Below are 23,986 nucleotides of genomic sequence, written 5' to 3' on the forward strand. Positions count from 1 at the left end.
AGATGAACTTACAGATGAAGGCAATGCAGACAAAGACTCAGAAGTCTTTTATTGACAACCTTCCTGGAAGGGTATTTCAAGAATCAGCCACTGTAACCCTTGTTAACCCTAATACCCTAAACGAAAGTGGGAGCGTCGGGATATTCCTGAAAATGTGTCACAATACTTTGTTTGGCATGAGCAGAATGCGGATATATCTGGACAACCCAAGTCATCTGATTGTCTTTTCAGGCTGTTTTTTGGCGATGATTTGTATGACAAAACATGCTTGTCGTTGAGATTTTTGCTCCATTTCCTGAGGGAGAAAAGGTTATCTATCGATGAGAGCATAATCCCTTACTACGGCCGCAAAGCAGTTTATCAGAGGAAAACCAATTCAATTTGGATTCATGATGTTGGCACCGACAACATAACTAGGCTATGTTCTGCAGTTTGAGCCTTACCAAGGGGCCAGAGGACTTCATGACAGTGGACTATTTGCATTTGGAAATGGATGGGGCCGTTGTCCGCATGGATCAATTATCTGTGCTGCAAAAAGACAATGGGTACCATACCACGTTTGACAATCTCTTCAGCTCAATGAAACTTACAGATGAGCTAGCAAGACTTGGAATAGCTTGCACTGGAACAACAATATCAAACCGCATTGAAAATTGTCCTGTGCCACCAGTGAAAGATATGCAAAAGAAACGCAGAGGTACTTATGACTACGCATATGACAAAACGAACAGGTTAATTGTCATACGATGGAATGACAATAAAATTGTTAACGTTGTTTCGAACTGAGATGTTGTGGAACCAGTGCAGACAACAAGTAGATTGTCTAGGGCTGACCATGAGAGAAAGAGTGATGCAGCGATTTGCAAACACACACAGATCAATGGGTAGAGTTTACCGCATGAATCAAAATGTAGAGCTATATAGGACCGGAATACGTTCTAAGAAATGGTGGTGGTCGGTGTTTGTTTACTGGTTCGATCTGTCAGTACAGCAGGTGTGGCACCTGTAGAGAGCTACCGAGAGCGACAGGACTGAGCCCTTGGATTTGTTAGGAATACGTAAATCCAATGTGAAGGTACTCCTGGCCAAAAGCAAGAAAATTGTTAGAGAAGACCCTCCAAACAATGCCGGTTTGCACTGTTTTGAAAGAAAGCCAGAACCGTGTGTTATAAGTGTGATGTTGGATTATATCACAAGTGTTCGACCGAGGGGTCTCCGTGGCCGAGTGGTTAAGGTCGCTGACTTTAAATCACTTGCCTCTCATCGATGTGGGTTCGAGCCTCACTCGGGGCTTTGAATTCTTCATGTGAGAAAGCCATCCAGCTGGCTTGCGGAAGATGGGTGGTTCTACCCAGGTACCCGCTCGTGATGGAATAACTCTCTGAGGTCGATATCGTAATATACATGCTGCGGCGAAATAAGAATTACTACCAGACGTCGATGAACATTTTCTGATTTTATCATAATCACACTCGTATGCAGTACAATAATTCAGGAAAACATTAATAACTAGGGTGTAAATTAGAATAAACTTACAAACTCTTTGAAGTTTTAACAAACATTTTTGTATCCATATTTCGTCCATAACTTACTAGTATATCCACAAAGAATAATATTTTCACATTGAACTATTCACAATTTTAAGACACCTATAACGTTTATTGAATATTTATACATTTCTGATTTTCTTACTTTTTTCACATGTTAAGGCGTTAAATTCCAATAAATAGGGATACATTCTTAACACAGAATATTTACACCAGCATTACTTGAAATTTACATCCGTTTTTGTGCGAATATCTGGTTTATTTTGATGTAAAATCTACTTTTAAATATGTAGATGAACATGTGATACGCGCTGAGAGCATGTGTAAAGTCCAGTAAAGTTATGATATTTACATATATCTTATTTAAGAAATATTAAATTCACAAACATGCCTTTATTCACAAACGTATTTTTTTATTTTATGGAAATTATTTTGTTGTATTAATTTTATCCATTTGTATAGTAGATCAATGCGATGTATGTTTATGAATGTTTCAAACTTCTAAAACTTAAACATTTTGAATGAAGGTTCATGTTGTACACAATTTTCATCGGTCCGGAAATCGTTCTAGATGGTATGGTTTGAAGCACTCTACACCCAGGTTCTACCGCATGCTTCACATCCAAATCGGGGTTCGCGTCTGATACCACGGGGCTTGCAGTGTTCACACCGACGTTTCTTTCCCATGTCCACTACCCAGCAATTCGAGCTGTCGGCATATGGGGTGTTCTCTTTCATAGCTTTTCGTTTGTTTCTGACAATGTAGGTACCAATGACTTCTTGCAATAGTCGGCCATAGACAGTTGTTTTTGGTTTACCGTTTCGAGACTTCCGTTGATGATCAGGCGATTCCTTCATCAGAATGTACCCATACACAATTGAAATGTCCACCAGAAAACAAAACAGATATTTCCACCATTTACTTGTTTTTTCTACCACAGGAGTACAATGCGATCTACTCCATTCATGAATTTTGTGTAATTTTTCACAACTTCTGGACAAGGCACGTCAATACAGGAACCATCTCTTTACGCCTGAGAACGGTAGTTTGCCGCCGGGGGTCAGTGTTTGTTGACAGCAAATTCACAGAGCGCTTGTCCTTCCATGTCAAGGCATCCATATTTCGTTTTAGCATAATCACAGACTCTCGACTCTCTTTGTTTTTTATATTAGCATTCCGTATTTGCGGTGGTACCCTTTGTCTCTGAGCTCAAACAATTCCACAGGCATATGTGTCTTTCTAATATAATTTCTAAATAACTTCACCGACGTGAAAAGTTGTCAATGTAAATATGATGCCCGCGATTTAAAAGTCTCTAGTTATGTCCAACACTACTCTTTCGCCAAGACCATACTCTCGTGTATTGTTTTCCTTTCCAAGGTACCCCTGAAAGTCGTTGATAAAACCATTGTGCCGATCAGCCCGAACCCTTACTTTTATCCCGCGCTTCGTTGGTTTCATTGGAACAAACTGCTTGATGGAAAGCCTTCCGGTGTAAGCAACCATTGCCTCGTCAATTGTCGACTCCCTGTGTGGCCGATACGCAGACGATAGTGAAGTTCGTACTATTTTAAGCACAGGACGCACGTGCGCGATTTTGTCATGACGGGCGTCTCCTCTGGGTGGATTCATCGATGTGTCCGCGGCATAAAAGTACTGATTGATTTTGTCAAATCTGTCACGATTAATTCTATGCTTGGTTTAAACAATATTTATTTTCAAGCTGGTATACTGCATACATATATTTACAGAAATCAAGGATTGAGTAGGAAGCTAAGCTTATTTAGAAACTCTTTCCTTATAAATAGCAGGGATAGCTGGTAACTTAGAAAATAAAGAATTTATAAACTATGGAAAACATGCAAATGAAACATATATATCAATTCTATGCTTGATTCCACATATCCCGAACATTTCATCAGTTGAAAAATAGTCATCAAGTCGCGGTGCTATGATCACTCCCATAACGATTTGAAACCCAATGTATGCTTTGATGTCAGCCACAGTCACTTTTCGCCATTTTTCGTCCGCCTTTGCACGCATTTTCCGTGCGGTATACATGTTTGTTTCACGGGCTAAGTCCTCATATATTTCTGGTTTTAAGATTTGTTCGAAAAAGTCAGTTTCACATTTGCCCTCGAATAAAACTGACGTCGGTCTAGGATTTCCTTCAAACTGCTGAATGCGAATTCCATGCAAATTCTCCGACCATTCATTTTTCTGATGTTCTGCTAACTGCATCAAAGGAATTTCATTATCTGAATCATCATCCGACGGAATTGATATGTCAGAGTCAGATTAATAATTATTATGTTCTTCATTTTCAGAAAGATCACTGGCAGACGGCATTACTGTACTCTTTTGAAAGGTCAAATAAAGTATGAACAAAACACATCGGAGTTCATCTTTTTATTCCCTTCAACGTGACCGCATAATTACGAACATTTATTTAAACAAGGGAATTAATTATTAACATAATTAACATTTACAACATCTAAAAAATAATTCCAAGTATGCAAATTAATTTTGCTTTTGTCAGTATTATCAAAAATTAACAAGCTTATGACGCAATCAGCATGACCTCGATGCCGCGACTATATTCGTCAATCGCCGTCCTGGGGAGTCCAGATAACGCGATTATATTCGGATATCGACGCTACAGGGGTAGAAAATATGACGACTATAGTCGCATTTCGGCCCGAGGGAGATAATGTACGGAGGGAAACCTGGTGTCTTCCTCCACCATCGAAGCTGGAAAGTCGCCATATGACCTACACTTAAGGCCATAAGTTCTGCACGGTGCATAAATTAACGTATCCGTTTAACCTGTATTTTAATTTGATACCCAAATAAATTTATTTTCACACAATAATCCCAAATTGGAGCAAAATTTATCCGGTAAAAACATTTTATGTCGCTTTTGTACAACCAAAATCAGTTTATCACTTAAATTTCAAGTACAGCTGAACTTAATCCCCGCTAATAAAGGATATGTCCACCGCCTGCATTGTATACGGCTGTACATCTTCTTTTCATTGAAGAAACAAGTGTCTGCAATAATCGCTGATCCAAAGCAGCCCATTCACGCTGGAGAAAGTTCCTTTATTCCGCCAAGAGTACCTTAACGGCCAAGAAAATGTCTAGCGCTTCGAGATCAATCTTAGCATATTTACAAATATAATAGATTTGTCTAGGATGATGCATCCTTTGCCAACCGTTTCGTAACATTTGGGGTGTTTAAGCACCAGTTCGACCGTTATCAATTGTTTTGAGCACTCAATTCCCGGTCGAGGCTGATATCCCGACTAGTGTTCAATGCTGGGAATTTCGAATGACCTCTTAACAGTAATCACTGTCACCAAACTCATTTCGAATTTCCAGGAGGATTGATTTTGTGTTTACTTTTTGATCAGAATGAGGAATATTAGATTGTTACTTCCCTTGAAAGGTTATATGATAAAGCGCGAGGATATCCAGCTATTACATTGGTCCCTTTCAGTTGGATTCCTCTGACTTTCGTTATAACATATATCCAAGATGTTGTGGTTGGTCAAAATAAATATGCTCTTTATGTGTAGGTTTTTAAATATAAATGATTAATCAAACCTAAATTTAGCAGAGGGCCACTAAAAGAAAACCTGTCCTTACTCATTTTCCAATCCAATGAAATTTAGTAAAGATATTGCTTTTGAAAATTACAAAGAAGTAAACGATGAAAAAACAGAAAGGACCAATCTACTTCGTGGACATAATCAGGGGAAGTTATTGACTAATGTTCCCCAATCATACAACCATTTTAAAATGTAGATGTTGAAGCCGATGAAAATTGGTAAATATCAAAAACATTTGAAGATAATGTTATTGTGAGATGAGACATTGAATAACTGTACAAAGAAATACTCCCTTTTGAATGGAAACGTTTTTTTATATATGTGGTTAGAAATGCTTAATTAAGGAAGAAATGATATATATAGTTACTTATAAATTCATCTTGTATGATGTACACATTATTAACTACTAGTTTTGTGTGTAATACATCTATCATTGATTCTCTAATTTATTTTATCAGGGAAACATCAATAAAAGGTAATGCTAGAAATCTACTCACTACATTCTTTGTTCATAACGTGATTTTATTCTTTAATTTCAAATATTTTTAGATGCCATTGCAAAACATTGTAATATTTAAACTAACCAAGTGGATCAATGCATTTTAAGAATACAATGTAAAACAAAACAAAACAAAAAGAAAAGAATTTAAACGAAAAAGTTTTGTTTTTTTTCATTGACTTTGAAAGTGACCTTGGAAAAACTCGGTCTTTGTCCCAAACTGTTATGTTTCTAAAAACACTTACAGGTTCTTTCGTTTCATGTATTTACTTCTGAATCAAAATTATTTTTACAACATAATGATATAATTGACAACTTTTTAAACTCCACACTTGGTTTATTGACGTTATAATAAAACTTCTGCAATATGTTGTAATATGATTTAATGATTAATATGTTTGAAGAAGACATGATAACAATAACAATCAGACGTAAATTATTTTACAATACCGATTACAAAATCTAAAATTGCGTAAGTCATTAAGTAATTATGTAATTTCTATTACTACATTCTATTTTCAACTTTGAAATGGAACGTCTGTCAATATTGTTGTTAACTCTTGTAAATTTTAAATCACTAATGGCAACTGTGGTGTTAAAACGTATTATATACTTAGTATAAACAGTTCCAAATTTACGTAAAAAGTAAAAAAAAACAGTAAACGTTTGACTTGCTCGGCTACTTTTGGTACATTTGTTGATAACATGATATTGTCAATAAACGACTTAGGTGTACGTTCTTCTCTAAATTGGAGTGGTCTAAAGGTGTCAACCGCTCAACCCGGGTCTCTGAGTTCGAGCCCTACTGACCATGCAAACTAATATGGCACCGGTACTATTTTTTCCAGGAGACGGACTCGAGAGTGGTTCAAATAGGCTTTAAGCTCTCATCTTAATCAAGCCGAAATAAATTAGTTATTTACTAATGGTATATCTAGTTTCACATTGGCCTCCTGGTAATTATGGACAGATGGCACACCGAAATTAACTTCGTGATCTTGACGTCTACAATTGTAATTTCTACACAGCCAAACGAGCAAAGTATGTATCACTTTATATGTTTAAACAAATGTACAATCTTTAATATAAAATTTCATGCAATTTATAATAGTGAAAATGTGTATAGGGTTTAGGTAGTTTTAGGCTATTTTCACCTTTTGACCTTGAATATGACCTTAAAAATGGCCTTGACCAGTCCAAAAAATATAACATTTTTAAAAACATTCTTTCTACAAAGTGCGGTTGTAACATGTGTACTCTTCAAAGACAATTCACATACTTTTATTAGATCTAAACCAGAGCCTATATTCAAACGCATTTGGTTTTAACACTGTAAATATGGTAACAAAATTATCTACCTTAAAATATTGCAAATAAAATTGTCATACACACAAGCCTAGTCTGATATAAAAACTAAGTTATGATATTCATTTTGGAGTCTCAGAATGAAAAAAAGGTTTCAGCTGGAGCGGTAATTTTAGATCGTTTATGATCTTGCGTATGAGCTTGAAATGACCTTGAGTGACTTCAAAACATAACATTTATTTTAAACATTTATAGTTCGAATACTTGTATGCCATTAGGTCATATTTGTTTTCTTCATTAATATGTAATAACCTTATTTTAAACTCGAACTATAAGGACGACCATCTTAAAACACTGCAAAGGCATTTACCATGAACCAGAGTACCATGTTTCTTAAAAACAGTCTTTCAGAAAAACACAACATGTTTTCTGTTACATGCGTTTTCTTCACAAGTATATCTAAATCTGCCTAATAGAGATTAAATGCCGGCCATAGTAAAGAACATTTAGGTGTTACTATATTTACTAGATCTACCCTCGTATAAATTGCTGATGAATATATCAAAGACCTACATCTATTCTAATGTAAATGGTATACATTTGTAGTTTCTAAAAAAGGAAAGAATATATAAGTGAAAAAGTACTTTTGCCCTATTTTGACCTTTTGACCTTGACTTTAACCTTGGAATGACATTGACCAGTTCCAAAATTATAACACTTCTTCTTACTACACACAATAGAAATAAGTTTGTAACATTTGTTCTTTTCAAAGACAGTTTAAAAGCTTGTATATGAATCCACAAAAAAAGATCTGAAATAGCGGCTTTATTGAAACGCATTTAGTTCAACTATGATAACCATGGTAACCAAATGTACTCCTCTAAAAACGTGCAAATTAAATTGTCATACACACAGATCTACTCCGGTATGAGAAATGACAAATTATGCCATTCTGTTTAGAGACAATAACAAATGTAGCTGAAACAGTGATTTTAGACCGTTTTTGACCTTTTGACCTTGAGTATGACCTTGAAATGACCTTGAGTAACCTCTAGACTACTGTGAAATTATTTTTATTCGCGTAGGACGAATTTTCGCGTATTTCGCGCTAGGACCGATGCGCGAATTTAAGACCGCGCGATTATAATTTTTTGATTATATTTTTTATTGCTAAAATTGAAAATGCGCGAATTTAAGCCCGCGCAAAAAAGTCCTTCTTCACGTTTGCGCGAAATTTCATGCTAGCGAATTTAAATGATTTCACAGTATAACAATTATTTAACACTTTCTTAGTCTAGATACTTCTATGCAGTTACGTTACTTCTGTTTTCTTCATAAATATTTACTAGCCTTATTTTCAAATCAACGTATAAGAACTTAAAATGACGGCGCGCTCTTGGACGCCGTCTTGGATTTCTCGGTCCGCACCAAAAATTTGCAGTTTATGCAGGTAGTCCAATAAACTTCAGACCCTTCCAAAAATTGTGGTATATGACATATTTTGTAACTTTTGGTGGCTAGGTTGAAGGTTTTAACTGGGGGTTTGCTACTCTACTATAAGCATTATAATAATACCTAACGGCATTAACTTTGCAACAAGATATTCTCAGTAATAAATATTCTAACGTTTTCATATTACTCTAATTTCTGCATACAACTGTACACTATATCAAAATTTCTTAGTCATACCCATTCTCATTTACAAAACACAACCAATGGTATCCATGTCTATTTTAGCTCAACTGAACTTTGTAAGCTATAAGTGGATGGTCTGACATCCGCCGTCCGTCGTCCTGCGTCAATATTTTATATAAACATTTTCTCCTCTGATTATTCCAAACCCGGTCAGTAGCATACTGGCATAAACCTCTATCAAATTAGTTCAAAGGGTTAACCTTGATTCCTTTTAGGGGCTGCCAGAGCTAAAACCCCGAGATGGATCTTCATCAAACAGAGTATGTAGCATCACTATAAGGTCCTCACCTAATTTTATTTACATGGGGGTACTTAGCTCTTCTTATCAACCGCTAGATGGATCCTTATCACAGTTGGTCTGTAGCATAAAATGCTCTCCTAAATTTGTTCAAAACTTCAAATGGAGGAAGCTACTTGAGGAGAAACTCAGATGCCACTTCGTGCATTATTATATTTTACGAGCTAGCACCTGGGTAGAACCAACGACCTTCCGTAAGCCAGCTGCATGGCTTCCTCGCATGAAGAATTCAACGCCATCTTTTAGGGGCTGCTAGAGCTAAAGTTAGAAATACCTTTCAACGACTTCTCATAAGCTGCCGGATGGATCTTCATAAAACATGATTTTTGCATCATTATAAGGTCCTGTCCCATTTGTTTTTAAATGGAGACAGTTGGTCTTTTTTAGGGGTTACAAGAGCCAATAAAATTAGAAATACCTTTAAATGCTAATTTCTCATGAACCACTTGATGGATATCCATCAAACGTTATTTGTAGCATCTCATTATAAGGTCCTTCACCAACATTCAATTTGTTCAGTTGAGAGTACATGACCCCTTTCAGCGGCAGCTAGAGTTAAACATAGATATACCTTTACTAAACGACTTCTTCTAATGAACCACTTGATGGATCTTCATCACACTTGGTCTAGAGATCAGTATATGGTCCTTTCTAAAATTTCGATCCGGAACCCCTTGACCCTATTAGGGGCCACTAGATCTACAGTCTTTTTTATACATAAACCGCTTGTTGGATCCTAATCAAACTTAGCCTGTGGGATCATTATAAGGTTATCTCCTAACTTTATTCAAACAGAAGCAGTGTCCCCTTTCTAGGATGCACTAGGGCATAATTATTAGATCCTTTACCGTGTTTGTTTGGGGCACTAACAATAACCCGCTATTGCAAACTTGTTTCTCAAAAACAAGTTTGCACATAAGGTAGTTATATATATTCAGTGGTATTTCTTAAGATACAGCTTCAGAGTAACGAAAATAATTTCTATCCGAAATACACATTAGTAAAGGATTGTTGCAAATCTTACATGTATTTCCATGCCCAAAAACGACGTGTTTGTATAAGTAATAAAATGATAAAGTAGTCCTTGTAAGTTATAAAAAGCAATCTCATCTTTGCATGTCGTGTATATAGGCATTCTAAGTATTTTTAAAACATGCTACCATCTATCCTTCATATTTTGTTGTAATCACGTGCATGTAATTGAGCATTCTATTGGTTACAATAGAGTTAGAGCAATTTTCAAATAAGTAACAAGTAATAAGAAAATTGTAGTACTGTAGCGTAGCAAAAGCTCTGCCTATTGATCCATTAGGCCATTTTCCAAACGAGTTACATACAAATGCATCAATACAATGCTTTGACACAATATTCTGGAGACAAAAGCAAATACGTTTATCTTAATTTTATAAAAAAATGTCATGATTTTAAAGCAATTTCTTACACCTTTCTCTTTATTCATATCCGCTCTATGATATTTGGTCACATTCAGAAGCTCAGGACATTTATTTTAAAACGATTCTAAGATGAAATGTGAGACAACGTATCTCTCGTATACACTTCCATTGTTGGGTATCGAGGGACAGGTAATTGTACCTTATTACATATTTAGACCTAACTTTAACAAAACAAACACGATTGCTATTTCACATATATTGTTAATTTATGCATTAAAATTTGACAGCTTTCAATTTAACAGCGGTCAGATCTGAGTGACAAAAATTTCGCAAAATTTTCAAATGGAAAACGCCACGCTCTATTACTTTTTGGTTTGATGATATTTTCATCTGGAAAAGGGGCATGTTTTCCTATATGTAGATTCAAATAAGAAAAATCAACAACAACACGTGTAGCGTTTGTTCATAGATAATTATTAACTTCCAACGTTTCGGCGTTAAGCCTTCCTCAGGGAAGAATAACAATAAAAACAACGGACGTGACGTCGTTAAACAACGTCGCGTAAAAAGGCGGTAAAATGTATACAAAGTTTAGATCTACATTATTTACAATGTTAAATAAATTAAAAATAACGTTCCTTTAAACGGATTTAACAAACATACCGAGTAAATTGTCGGATAGTGTTTATACAAAATTTCCTATACTTATGTATATAAAAACAGAAATAGGAAAAAACAACGATATACTCGGCATTACATATCTATATATGTAGATCAATACAATTAGTTGATTGGTCAATTAATATCAAATAAAACTTTAGAATTTAAACCATCTGGATAGAGCGTTTTCAGTTTATGTATCCACACTGTTTCTTTGCAGAGACGATCAATGTCATTTCTTACAACATCAATAGGCATAAAAGAAAAGTCTTTTAAGCAATGATCTCGTAAATTGAAATGTGATGCAACCATTGAGGAAAAAGTAGGGTCAGTAAAACTATTAATATCAAATCGGTGACTGTTCATGCGTTTTGATACAGGTTGCTTAGTTTGTCCCACATACTGTTTGTCACATTTTTTGCAAGTAATCAAATAAATTACACAGTTACTTTTACAGTTTACGTTATGATGTAAACTGTATGCTTGACCAGTCATTTGACTGGTAAATTCTGAACCTGTTTCGATATTGGTACAATGCGAACATCGGCTACCATTACATCTCTGTGAGAGATAAAGTTTATCACTTTGCTTATTGAACTCTGAACTTATCAAATAGTCTTGTAAATTTTTCGGACGTCTATAGGCAACAACAGGTTTACAGTTCTCATAAACGGAGTTAGTTGTAAAGCTTTTTGATAGGTTCAAAATACTCCAGTATTTATTAATAGTGTTACCAATACGTGGAAGCGCTGGATCATACACAATAGTAAAAGGAATTACACTATTTTTGTCCCCAACTTGAGTCTGTAAAGCTTCTTGCTGAGATATATTGACTACTTTTTGGAAGGCACGGTCTAACACATCATGTGGGTAACCTCTGTCAACGAAGAATTCACGAAGCTGTGATAATGAATGTTTGAACTTGTCATCATCTGATATTATACGTCTATAGCGTTTTGCTTGACTATACGGAATACCGTTCTTACATTGTTTGGGATGACATGATGTATAGTCCAGGTACTGGTGGTTATTAGTTTCTTTCACATATATGTTAGTTTCGACACATAAATTCTCTCCCTTGATTTTTTTTATATGTAGATTCAAAATTAAGAGCTTCGTTAAATGTAATTATAATGTCACATTTAAGATTTTATGACAATTGTATATATATATATATATATATATATATATATATATATATATATATATATATATATATATATATATATATATATATATAAAGCCAAAATAAACAACATTACATGAGTTACATCATATTTGCCTACCGGCTACCGGTTTCGTTTATACTCCTCAGGGCAAATAATACAATATGGCGTCAATAAATATATATTTGCTAAGCAACGCCATTTTTGCGTACACATGTGTACACAACGTTAATATTGTAACGTCATCAATTTTGTTTAAGTTTCGGTTTAAAAATATCAATGAAATAGCGTTCTTTAGATAATCGACGGTTTTTGATCATATATCTTATGAGTACTTAAAGGCATTGTCTTGTTGATGGGTCTCTTATTTGTTGGTCATGTACTGTCCTTCTGTTTGTGAGTTTATCTCTTGTTTGACCAATATTAAATTCATTACATCCATTACAAATCAGTACATATAATACATTTTGAACAGTACAGTCCATACTTTCTTTTACATTAAATATTTTATTATTTAAACTAAAAAAGAACCTTCAATAATACAAATACATAAACTACATCTAGGGTCATTGCATTTTTGTACTGATGTAGAAGTTATATCTCAGATACATAATATTTCAGATAAACACCCAATCAGTTTAAATGTTCACATGTATGTACAAAATATGCCTTTTGAAAAGGAATCTGGCTGCCAAGAGACTGTAAAATACAAAATAAATACCCCACACAGCAACTTTTCCATGAACATTTATATCACAATTTCCTTTCCCTACACTAAAAGTGTCAAAATGTGGTATAAAACTATATAGGACTTCAGACATGATGATTTATTCTCAATTATTGGTAGAGGCAGCCAAAATGCAAGCCTAGTGTGTACGCTTCTGCATGTTTATGTTCAAAATCTATTAATTTTGAGGAAAAATGTTCCACCTATCTGTCGTTCCGTTTGTCTGTCTGTCTGCTAACTAGCTACCTACCTACTATCCATCTGCCCACCAATCTAACATAAATGAACGATCCATGTAGACTGTCGGGTGAAATAACGGAAATGTTTATCAATCAAATTGCGTTCAGCCCAAGTTTGCAAAAAAGAAAAAAAAATGTATACGATTATGACACTATTTCTAACCACCATTATTTTTTTCTAGTCATATGCTTTTAGAAATATACATATGTTTTAGGCCAGTCATTTGCAGATAATATTGGACAGGTCGTGCAAAGTGTGCATTTTTGCCAAAATCTTTAGTGTCTTGAGTTTTACTAGCCTTTTTCATAAGAACAACGGAATCAGCAGGGTAAAAATGTAACATAATGAAGTAACACGTATATACTGTACATTTGTTCTACATTTTCCTGATAGTTCTCTAAATTGTATTTTTATGATCTTTTTAGCGCCCTGGTGTCAATGCAATTCATTAGAGTTTTCAAATTTACTATCTCCTTCCCCCGTTTTAAGCATGATACATAACAATTATATCTCTATTTTAATTATTATTCCAACTTCTATCATTAGAACTCCAATCAATAAAATAATTCAATGATAAATCGCTGTTTTGAATATATTACTTCTTAATTTACACCATGTCATCGGTTTACAATAAATCGTAGAACTCCTCATTGTCAATTGGGATTCTTGAATCAAACTGTGTCAGAATCATTATTTACGTAACGGTTAAAGAAACCGTTGAAAGCATGCTTTCTTTTCACATGTTTGAAAATAGTTATATTGTTGACTGAACTTGAAAGATGAACGATCCGAAGTAGAACTACTATTGTACAAAAAACTAACTGATTGTACGAAACTAGATGTTGGTTTTGTGCTACTCTCTACAAAAAATGATACAAACATTACAATTCTTTGACAGTGATTTGATTTCAAATTGTTTCAGAAGAGGTTAAGGGTTTTCGAATAAGATAATGCAAATATATTTTTGAATATTACTATCGATCCTTAGAAAGTAAGTGGCGTGTAAGGATGACATTAGTAACGGTAAAGAGAATGCTAGAATAAGAAACAATAGCTTTTCATGCACTCAATATTCACAGTAACTAAATTCAAATACAGAAAGTACGTTCCCTGCTATAGTATTCAATAGAGACTTTTTTAAGTTTCGCCATTGTGATTTACAACTACAGAAGATATGTTTATTAATGTTGTATTGCTATTTTGTGCGCTTTCAGAAATGGAACCTTTTGATATTCAGACTGTGCCAGAGAAGGTCCATGCAACGCAGGAAGAGAATATATATGAAAGACGACAGAAATACAGCAATGTGAAACCAACAGCGTTTTCAAAGGTTAAAAGTTATGAATAATATTAACACTTAAGATAGGCATGCGATGTAAACCTAGAGAATACAGAATGAATCAGAATTTCAAATTGTAGCAAATAGAAATCGTGTTTGCTTTCATTACTAAATACAGTTCTTTAAATGGTAACAAAGTGCACAGAAGAACATCCTATAACCAAGGCCATAAAACACGAAAGTGGATATCAAGGATGTATCATTTTGCAACAATAAGACTACTTTTTTTATCAGGTCATTTTCTGTTATAATAAATACCTAGATAAAACTAAGATATGTCAGATATATAACTCCTCTCCATCAGAAACCTGATATTATGTAACTTTCTTATAGCTTTACCACATAATACGGATGAAACATTCATAACGCCTACAAAAAAAATGAGACATAACATGTTCACAGTAATAATACATATACTAAATAACGTTCACTTTTATAAAGTGCACTTAATTGAAATCATAGATAAGGCATATGTTATAAAGTTATTTGCCCTTGATATACTGAATATCCAAGTACTACTCCTTGGATAAAGGACTCCATCTCAACAAGTTTTTATTGTTTTAATGATATTAGTAAGAGTTAGAGAATTATTGTTACGGAAAACGACAGTAGGATACATGGCTGCCTTTCAATATACATAAGAGTACTGAAATGTCGAAAAAAGAGCTAGACACTATAATCATTATTATAGCAGATTTATATAGCGCCCTTTTCATGATCAATTTCACGTTCAAGGGCGCTTAACATAGTTCAAATGAAGCAACACAAGGCGCATAATTCATCCTCTACTATGCACGGAGGAGCACCTTGGAAAGTCACCGATAATAGTGTCGGTGCGACGTTACCCCCACCCCCAACCCCCTAAAAACGTCCGATGCCAGCAAACTGTCGTAAAATTTTGTATCGACTATTATTTTACGTTTATCAGTATCCAGTTGAATATACTTGAAAATAGTTTATTTTCTTAATATATCTGTAGATATTCAAAAAAAAAAACAAAGACAAATATCAAACAGGGAATGCCACGTACCAAAATCGCAGCCTCCCCAAAACGAAACCTACAGCACGCAGACGTGCACACCGCAAACACACACACACATACACATACACGTGCACATACACAAAGCCAACACACGAGGACAAAACGAACAAACAAAGGAACACACACACATACACGCGCACACACACAAAGCCTACACAAGAGGACAAAACGAACAAACAAAGGAACACAGTGGGGCACCGCCTTGGAACGGTCAGTGGCAAAAACACCACTGGGGAGCTTAAACCGGTCAAAGTCATGTTTGAATGTCAAATATTGCTATACTTGTGTATAAAGACTCTGTACACTGACCAATATAATTTGAATTCAAAGCTTTAATTCTCTTTTATTTTATTTTTAAATCACGTAATAAACATCTTGTTTTCTAGACTGAATGCAAGATATTGTTTTAAAAGAATTTTTTGGTGAAACTTCCATTATTTTCAAAATGACAGAATGACCAACATAGTTGAAATCAATTCAGTATTCAAATTCAAATGATTTTTTATTTCTCTTTTCAGGAACCTTAACTATTAGTGCAATTTTATACTTGAAGTGAAACTTAAAAGTCAAGCATCAGTTAAGAAAAATTCACAAAATCTTGTTATTTGCTCAATATTAGCTTTGGTACCAAGGCAAATTGTCAAAATACAGTAGAAATGTTCGATTTGCTTCCGTTTATATGTCTTCGAAGGCTTTTTTCTCAACTTTAGCCTGCTGAATTTCTAAAATAGACTGGTCTATCATTTATCTTATGTGTGCATTCGTTTGATAAAAACTAGAAGTAAAAAGGCAAGTTATATAGCGCCAAATATGAATTATGTGAAGTAAGAAATCAGTCTACTATTTGAACGCGACATAACTTTTACATGAAACCTTCATTATAACAAAGAAAGGAAGGTTAAAAAACGAACGTAATAGTACGTGGCTCATAAATAAATTAACTGAACTGTAACGAAATATTTACACATACTTTGGTTCAAGAGTCGATCGAATATGATCATGAGTGAAACATTAAAAATGTTTCTGGATTTTTTTTGCGAAGGATTTGATTGTCATAATTTTATTGAAGTCTATAGAAATAATGAATCTATTAAAATATTGATTAACATTAATAAGGATTTTTCTTTCAATAATAAGCAGAATTATGTTTGTTTTACATAGATTAAGGTGATTAAAGGTTCTTTTGATGATAATTTGAAATATATATGCAGAAATTGTACAATAAAGGCATAATGAGAAAAGCACTCGTAAAAACTATGCTGATCAATTAAAAGAGAGTATTGATACACAGTATTTATTATATAAAGCTTCTGATATCATTGAAAATAATGCCGTGACTGGTTTTAGGGATTGCATGTCTGAGAGAAATGAAACAAGTATACAATTGTTGGATTTTAAAGAATAATATAACATCCTAAATTATAATTTAGTGCAGTGTTTATTTTGAAGTATATAACAAGATATGTTTTAAGATAAACTGTCATCACTATTCAAAGCATGAAACAACCGGGCTACATTCAACACTGTTTTATCCTCCTTTTTATGAAAATTACTCTTTGATATCATGAATGACAACGTTGGCCAAAATGATTAAACTTTTGTACATCAACACATTACATCAGTTAACAAACGACACGTCTATGATAAGAATAGGAACTACAGGTAGATTTGAAGTTCAAATTGTAGATGCTGAAATGTGAAGGGGGATGGTAACAGGGCACACACAACAACCTTCAATGCCAATTACCAAATTGCAATAAGACGAGAAAATCGTTGAGTCGGAAAGTAAAGCGGGAAACTACATATACCGTGAAAAAGACTAGAAAAAAGACGCATAATTATTGATGAAAACTATGAATAATCTTATGGAGTAATTAAATTTCGTATTGATTATACAATATGTTAGAGGTAATAATTATCCCTCAAACAGTAGATATTAGGGTTATATATGACAAGGAAATATTACGTGTGAAATTCCTGGGTAAAATTAAATGGTTTCTAAATAATCTAAAACAGTTCTAATTTTTGTGTCATTCTTTATTAGTCATACTATGAATATGTGGTACTGAAATTTTATGTGAATGAAACTCTCTCATATTTTTGGGGGACAACGCATTGTACAATATTTTAAAAGTTTAATTTTCATTTACTTTTATAATAGGTTGGGACCGACAGGGCTATAGGAGAGCGTCAGCCTATTGAGAGCCTGTTGATAGATGCCCGCCGCGACGCCTTAGAAAATAAAGCCTGCTACGACGTCCGAAGTGCCGAGCTTAATGCTAAGTAAGTTTGATACTTTTTGAGCTGTAGCTGTCGTCTTAACCTACTTACGCTGATTTCTGACCATTCTGTAATACTAGTAGATTTACTGCTTAATTTTGCAGCCAGCTCGGTAAGTTACCCTAGTATATTGAAAAGGAAAATGCACGTTTGATACCTAAAAGATTTGAATGCGCTCAATTAGGAATTGCCTCAAGATAGCATGTCTGACGTCTTTCATCCTTCACTTCTGATTCATGCAGGGCCGTCGTGAGTATATTGCAGGTGCGATATTAATACTGATAAAGAGCTGACTGATTATTACATACTATAAAACAAAGGTTGAACAGAAAATGTTAAATAAAAGAGAAGTTAAAAGCAGCTTTTAGTTAAGCCCTTGATAAGAAAAACATTTAATTGTTTAACAGTAGTATACTATTGTACAATTATTGCCCGGGATATTTCTCAGCAACCACTGCTTTCGAAACTTAGGAATGTTAAGTATCAAGAGAAGATGCGCATATTGTCTTCGTGCTCCGGTTGTATGAATTTTCACAGTTATTGCCTTTTGATTATTCAACAGTAGCATACTATTATACAAAATTTTCCTGAGCATTTCTCAGGAACCACTTGTTCAAATTTAATGAAACTTCTTAGGAAGCTTTACTATTAAGAGAAGATGTGCTTATTATCTACGTGTTTCGGTCGGATGATATTCCACTGCGTTATTGCCTTTGGATAATTCAACTATAGTATACTCTTGTACAATTCCTGTCCGGAGTTTTCCATAGCAAGCACTAGTTGGAATTTAATTAAACTTCATAGGAAGCTTCACTGTCAAGAGGAGATGCTCTTATAACCTTTGTGTTCTGGTTATTATGAGTAATTGTCTTATGACTTTTGAACAATAGTTTACTATGAAGAGACTTGCCATAACACCCCTTTACACAAGGGAAGCAATCTGTATATAGAGTGAAATCGTTTGACCATTTGACCATCATAACCCTGTCCAAGCTATACCAGTGCAAAATAAATGTATGCTATGTTACCTGTTATTATACATGATAACACAATCATTAATCTAACAGTCCTGAAATTGTTTTGTTTGATCTTCTTATATCTCAAGATACTTTTCCCATACTTTAACGTTTATATACGGGTAGCAGAGATCATTCTCCTTCCAGCAATAGTTTTCTCAACAAATTTTACCTTGTAAGATTCTATGGGTTTTGATATACAATAAATCGTTTGTTGACAAATTTCACCTCAAAAAATGTCGCTTTCACTTAGAGCAGTATAAGTAATGATTTTTACAGTGAATGCTTCTAATTATGCATGATTTTTGCCTAGAGGTAAAAAGTGCATGCTTTGCATAAGATACTATGTGCATAGCAACCTAAGCCTACAATAAGGTTTTAGCAGACTTGTCTCCATTTTGTCCAGATACTTTATGAAGGATCATTTTTCTTACAGCTCAAATAACTCTTTTTCAGAAAATGATACTTGAAATACTACTTTTCAGATCATATTATCTATACTGCAATACAATTTTGTCCGGATTTCCCAGGATCTACTGGTTCGAGTTCAGCCATATTTTATAGGAAACTTTACTACGAAGAGGAGATGCGCATATCATCTTCGTGTTCTGGTCGGATAATGTTTCTCTGATTATTCAATGATAGTATGCAATAGTACAATTTTTGTTCAGAGTAGAGTGCTCCCTCTCTACAGCGGCCCTCTGAACAACAATTCTCTCCTTGCAACAACACTTGCTACTGCCTCCAGAATATGCTAATTGTTCTTTTCACGTCTCTTCAACAACTACCTCTGAACAACATTAAATTTTCCATCTGCAAAGGGTATTGTTGTAGAGAGGGAGAACTGTATTTCACGGAAACGACCGGTAACAAGAGGAGATTCGCATACTAACTTCCTGTTTCGGTTGAATGATTTTTTCACTGATTAATTGTTCTTTGATTATTCAAATTACAGCGCTATCATAGGAAATATTCAGACATCACTGCTTGGAATTCAGCAAAAGTTCATTGAATGATACACATTCAAGATGACATCTGTATATTTTCTTCATTATCCACTAGAATGAGTTTTCAGTGAGATATTGCCCTTTAAACTTTTTGTGCCAAGTCAGTATATTCCACTTTTGTTATTTTAAAATGCAAACGGGGAGTATTCGTCGATTTTACCGATATTTCTCGTCATGAAAATTGTATTGTATAGAAAACATCTTTCAAAATGTCGTTGTCATTTTATGAAGATTTCATGTTTTTATTGTAAATATTATGTCTAAATTAGTCAAAAATTGTGCATATTTTACGATTTTGCACAATTACACCATATGTCAATATTTGCCAAGATTGCATTATGATCCCCATATTACTGCATCATGACCAAATATATAGAGGATATTTGTTTGTTTTAATGTAAGATAGAAATATATTTCACCGAGTGAACACTATAATGCAATATTTTCACGAGTGGCGCAGCCACGAGTGAAAATGTAAGTTATGGTGTTCACAAGTGAAATATATTTCGATCTTACACTGAAACAAACAAAGTTTCTATTTATTTTATTGGTTTTAACAAAATTGTATCCAGTTTGTCCGCACAACGTTACGTGCATCGCATCATAACGTCATTATGTCGTGATGTCAGGATATATTTGAAGAAAATCTGTAAATAGTTCTATTACGTTTTATGGTTTCTTTTATATTTTATTATGATAGAATGTATATATTTATGATCCTGTTAGTATTTCTATACATTTACATCTTTACTGAAGTATATTTTGCAAGGAATTACCTCTTATCTGTAAAATTCATATTCTTTCGCATTCAAGTGTAGTTCCGTACCAGTGAAAAATAAAAGTGATATTTTCACTGTTTGAAACAGTGAAAATATCAATTTAAATACTGATAAATTTCAGTATTCCACTGAAGAGCATAAAATAAAAATTTGTAATCAAGTAGACACTGAAAGTCTGGTTATGGTTCATATAAAACCTAATTACACTCGTCATTCAGTAGTGAAAGTCTAGGGCAATTAACTCTATAAGATATGGCAGGTTTTGTTTATAGAATTGCTAAACGATGCCTTGAATGATAATGTATTTTTGTAATAAATTTATTTGTTTTCAATTAGTTGGATCTCACTACCATAAATACAAAATTAAACTTTCGTTTTCTGTCTTATTTGCTTTCAAATATATTTAGACACAATGTTTACTTGATATCCTTTAATTCAACGTCAATTAGTGAGGCGAGACTTATCCGCTATCCTCGGCGTTTAACGCAATACTGTTATGAGCTAAAAGTTCACACCTCGATGCATAAAGATGATCTATAGCTCAATTTAACATAGATCGACAAACAAAGGCGTGAAGTACTAAACAGTTCTAGTTTGTAAAACACTAGTGTTCTGGAATTCTTTAAGGTGGAGACAAGATATGTTATTATCCACATTTTAAAAGTGTTTAATGGAAGTGTTTTCCGATTTATGTCCGGTTCATATTAAAAAAAGGTAATTTATCTAAATTGATAATAACCGAAAATATAAGGCAATGCATAGAGTGCGTGTGCGTGCGGGATTTAAGTATTTGTTTTAGTCATATAAACGACGGTGTCTACTTGTAGCAGTGAACACAAGGCCACACTTTATAGCACGCCATATACAGATAACATGCTATTCCACTCAGTCACATTATGCTGACACCGGGCTGACCTGTTCTAATGCTGAATGCCAAGCGAGGAAGCTACTAGTACCATTTTTACGTTTTCGGTATGACACGGCCAGGGATCGAACCCGCTCTACGACAAGGGTAAACATAGTTATTCAAAGAGTACTTAGCAAATATTCTCAGTATATTTTCTTAATCAAGTAAAATTAAAAAAAAAAGTTTAATCTATAAAAATATGTGGACAAAATCTCGGACGTAAAATTAAAAGTAGAAGCTTAACATTACATTTTGATATTTGTAAAATATGAGTTTTAATGATACTGATATTTTGTGAATGTTGTTTTTTGTCTTGAAACGTTTAAATTTAAATTGTCATGTTAGAACTAAGATTAAGTCGAAACGATTTCCTACTTAAAATATAACCAGATATTTAGTGTGGCCAACCTACGTGATTTTTGAATTCCGTGCACACTCCACGGAGAAAAGGCACCGATTCAAGTGGAATTTTACATATATTTTCCAAGTTAATATGACGGATTTTAATAAGATAAAGTAAAAAACTTTGTGTGGTTCCATACTAAGCGTCTGTTGTCAGTGTTTTTGTTAAACACTTAGCTGAAGCGCGAAAGTGTGTACATCATTTACAACAAGCCATTGGTCGAAGTGTTTGAGAAAAGTACTGAGAAGCTATAAATTAACAAACACTTTGCTTTTTTAATTAAAACACATTAGTCCGTAAAACTTTGATATTATGCCTACCAAGAATTGGTACACATGGAAAAAAGTTGCTAAATGATATAGGAAAAGGGTTGGTACTAGCATAGAAATACCGAATGATTTGATAGTATAGAATGCCTCAGTTTTAAGAAATACAGTCAAAATCGTCCAATGCAAAACGACCAAAAACAAACAAAGCCGTTCGCATGTATGGCACTCAGAATTCCACTTCTAGAAGAATAAAGATGTTTTGTCAGAGTCGCACGGTGCAGATGAACAGAGACTAGTGAACAGTATTGTTACTGATGCAGAGAAATGTAAACTTGAATGAAAAAAAAAGTTTTCTTAAAACTGTCCCTTCATATGTGACATTTTCTGTCTGTGTTCTGCATCGGTCATCATGACCATAACAACTTACGTTGCTACATAGTCAACACTTAATCTTTTATAGATATGGATGTGGTAATAACAATATATCTCTTATTTAACTACAGGTGATTAGAAGTAAAGGACATCAAATGATATTTCAAGACGTTGTACATTATTTTACACTGGTGTAGGTAAATAATGGAAATGGTTAATAAATAACGGCATTGTCAAGATATAGCTGAGGTTTTTAATCAGAACAAAAGATTTACCTTAACTCGCACGCAAGAAATCACTTAAGGAGGTAGGTTACCTTCGTATTTGTATGTGCGCATGTCCAACCGGAAGCTAACGTGACAGTTCACGGCGACGTTTACGACAAACTGAATGTGTTTGTATATTCATTCTTCTGAAAACAAATCATGAACCTGTCTTCGATCTGATGCTTTATGGTTTAATAATGTAGAAATAATAAATAAATTTCCGCAGAAACGCTTCAAAACAATTTTGCCTTGAAATGACGTCATTGACGTCATGACGTTAACTGTCAGTTACCGCGCAAAATCAATAGCTTTTATCTTGAAAGTACGTAATTCTGTGCATTTTCTTTTTTTAACTATTTTCAAATAACCATTATTTACTGAAATATTTTTATGAGTCTTTTCCTCTGAATAATGATCAATATTTTGCTTCTTTAATATAGTTATATAGAAATGTTATGCGGAATGAAAAAAATGGAAGGTGGTAACCAATGTTATTTGGAATATAGTTGGGAGAAAGGTTACATGTTACGGCCATTTTCAGATAAAAAAAATCTAGCAGTTTGATTTGTATTACCTATTTTTCAGTTTCTGTTGATAATTTCCTGCTCATATACTAAAACTAAGATTAAAATTGTTCAAATTTCAGCAGAAAATTGTGGTTCCTTGAATTGAATTGATGTTACCATGGAAACGAAGCCCGCGACCTATGTATCTAAATGTAAAATTCAAAAGTGTTGACACTGGTCTATTTAAGAAACACAGCTTCGGCTTTTTATTTTCATTTAAACAATATCCATGAGAATAATAGCAGCATGCTGAACGATTTTTCCATGAACAATGCCAGACGAGGGGTACTGCTGTAAGTATTCTAAGCTGTGAAATTTGTTTAAATCAATGCAAATAACACGAAAATATAACTTACGTTAGAAATAATATGTTTTAAAGCTACATCAACCAAAAAGATAATCTTTTTCTGGCAATATTTTCTTTAAGAAATTATGACAAAAAGCAAGATATAAGTTACTTTAAACATCTCCGTTGCCATGGTTACTTTAAACTTTAAGAAAAATAGGGTACCATGTAAAGTGTTTGGTATTTTGCTAATAATATTACCCAAATATTCCATGTTGGTCATTAATAGAATGACACTGAAGCCGTCGAAA

The 23,986-nt window shown here is 34.0% G+C and overlaps 1 protein-coding gene across 1 annotated transcript in view; it reads left to right on the forward strand.

Annotated features, from left to right (window-relative positions):
* Positions 1-489: 489 nt before the first annotated feature.
* LOC128552972 (trichohyalin-like) overlaps positions 490-23,986 on the forward strand; it is a gene marked incomplete at its 3' end in the record, with an annotated part of 44,454 nt that continues 20,957 nt past the window's right edge. The window contains exons 1-3 of the mRNA XM_053534066.1: positions 490-697; positions 14,358-14,473; positions 17,686-17,807. Coding sequence (XP_053390041.1) covers positions 490-697; positions 14,358-14,473; positions 17,686-17,807 — 446 coding nt within the window. The remainder of the gene's footprint in view (positions 698-14,357; positions 14,474-17,685; positions 17,808-23,986) is intronic.

This window comes from Mercenaria mercenaria, unplaced genomic scaffold, assembly GCF_021730395.1.
Source record: "Mercenaria mercenaria strain notata unplaced genomic scaffold, MADL_Memer_1 contig_3337, whole genome shotgun sequence".
In the NCBI taxonomy this organism is placed as follows: Eukaryota; Metazoa; Mollusca; class Bivalvia; order Venerida; family Veneridae; genus Mercenaria; species Mercenaria mercenaria.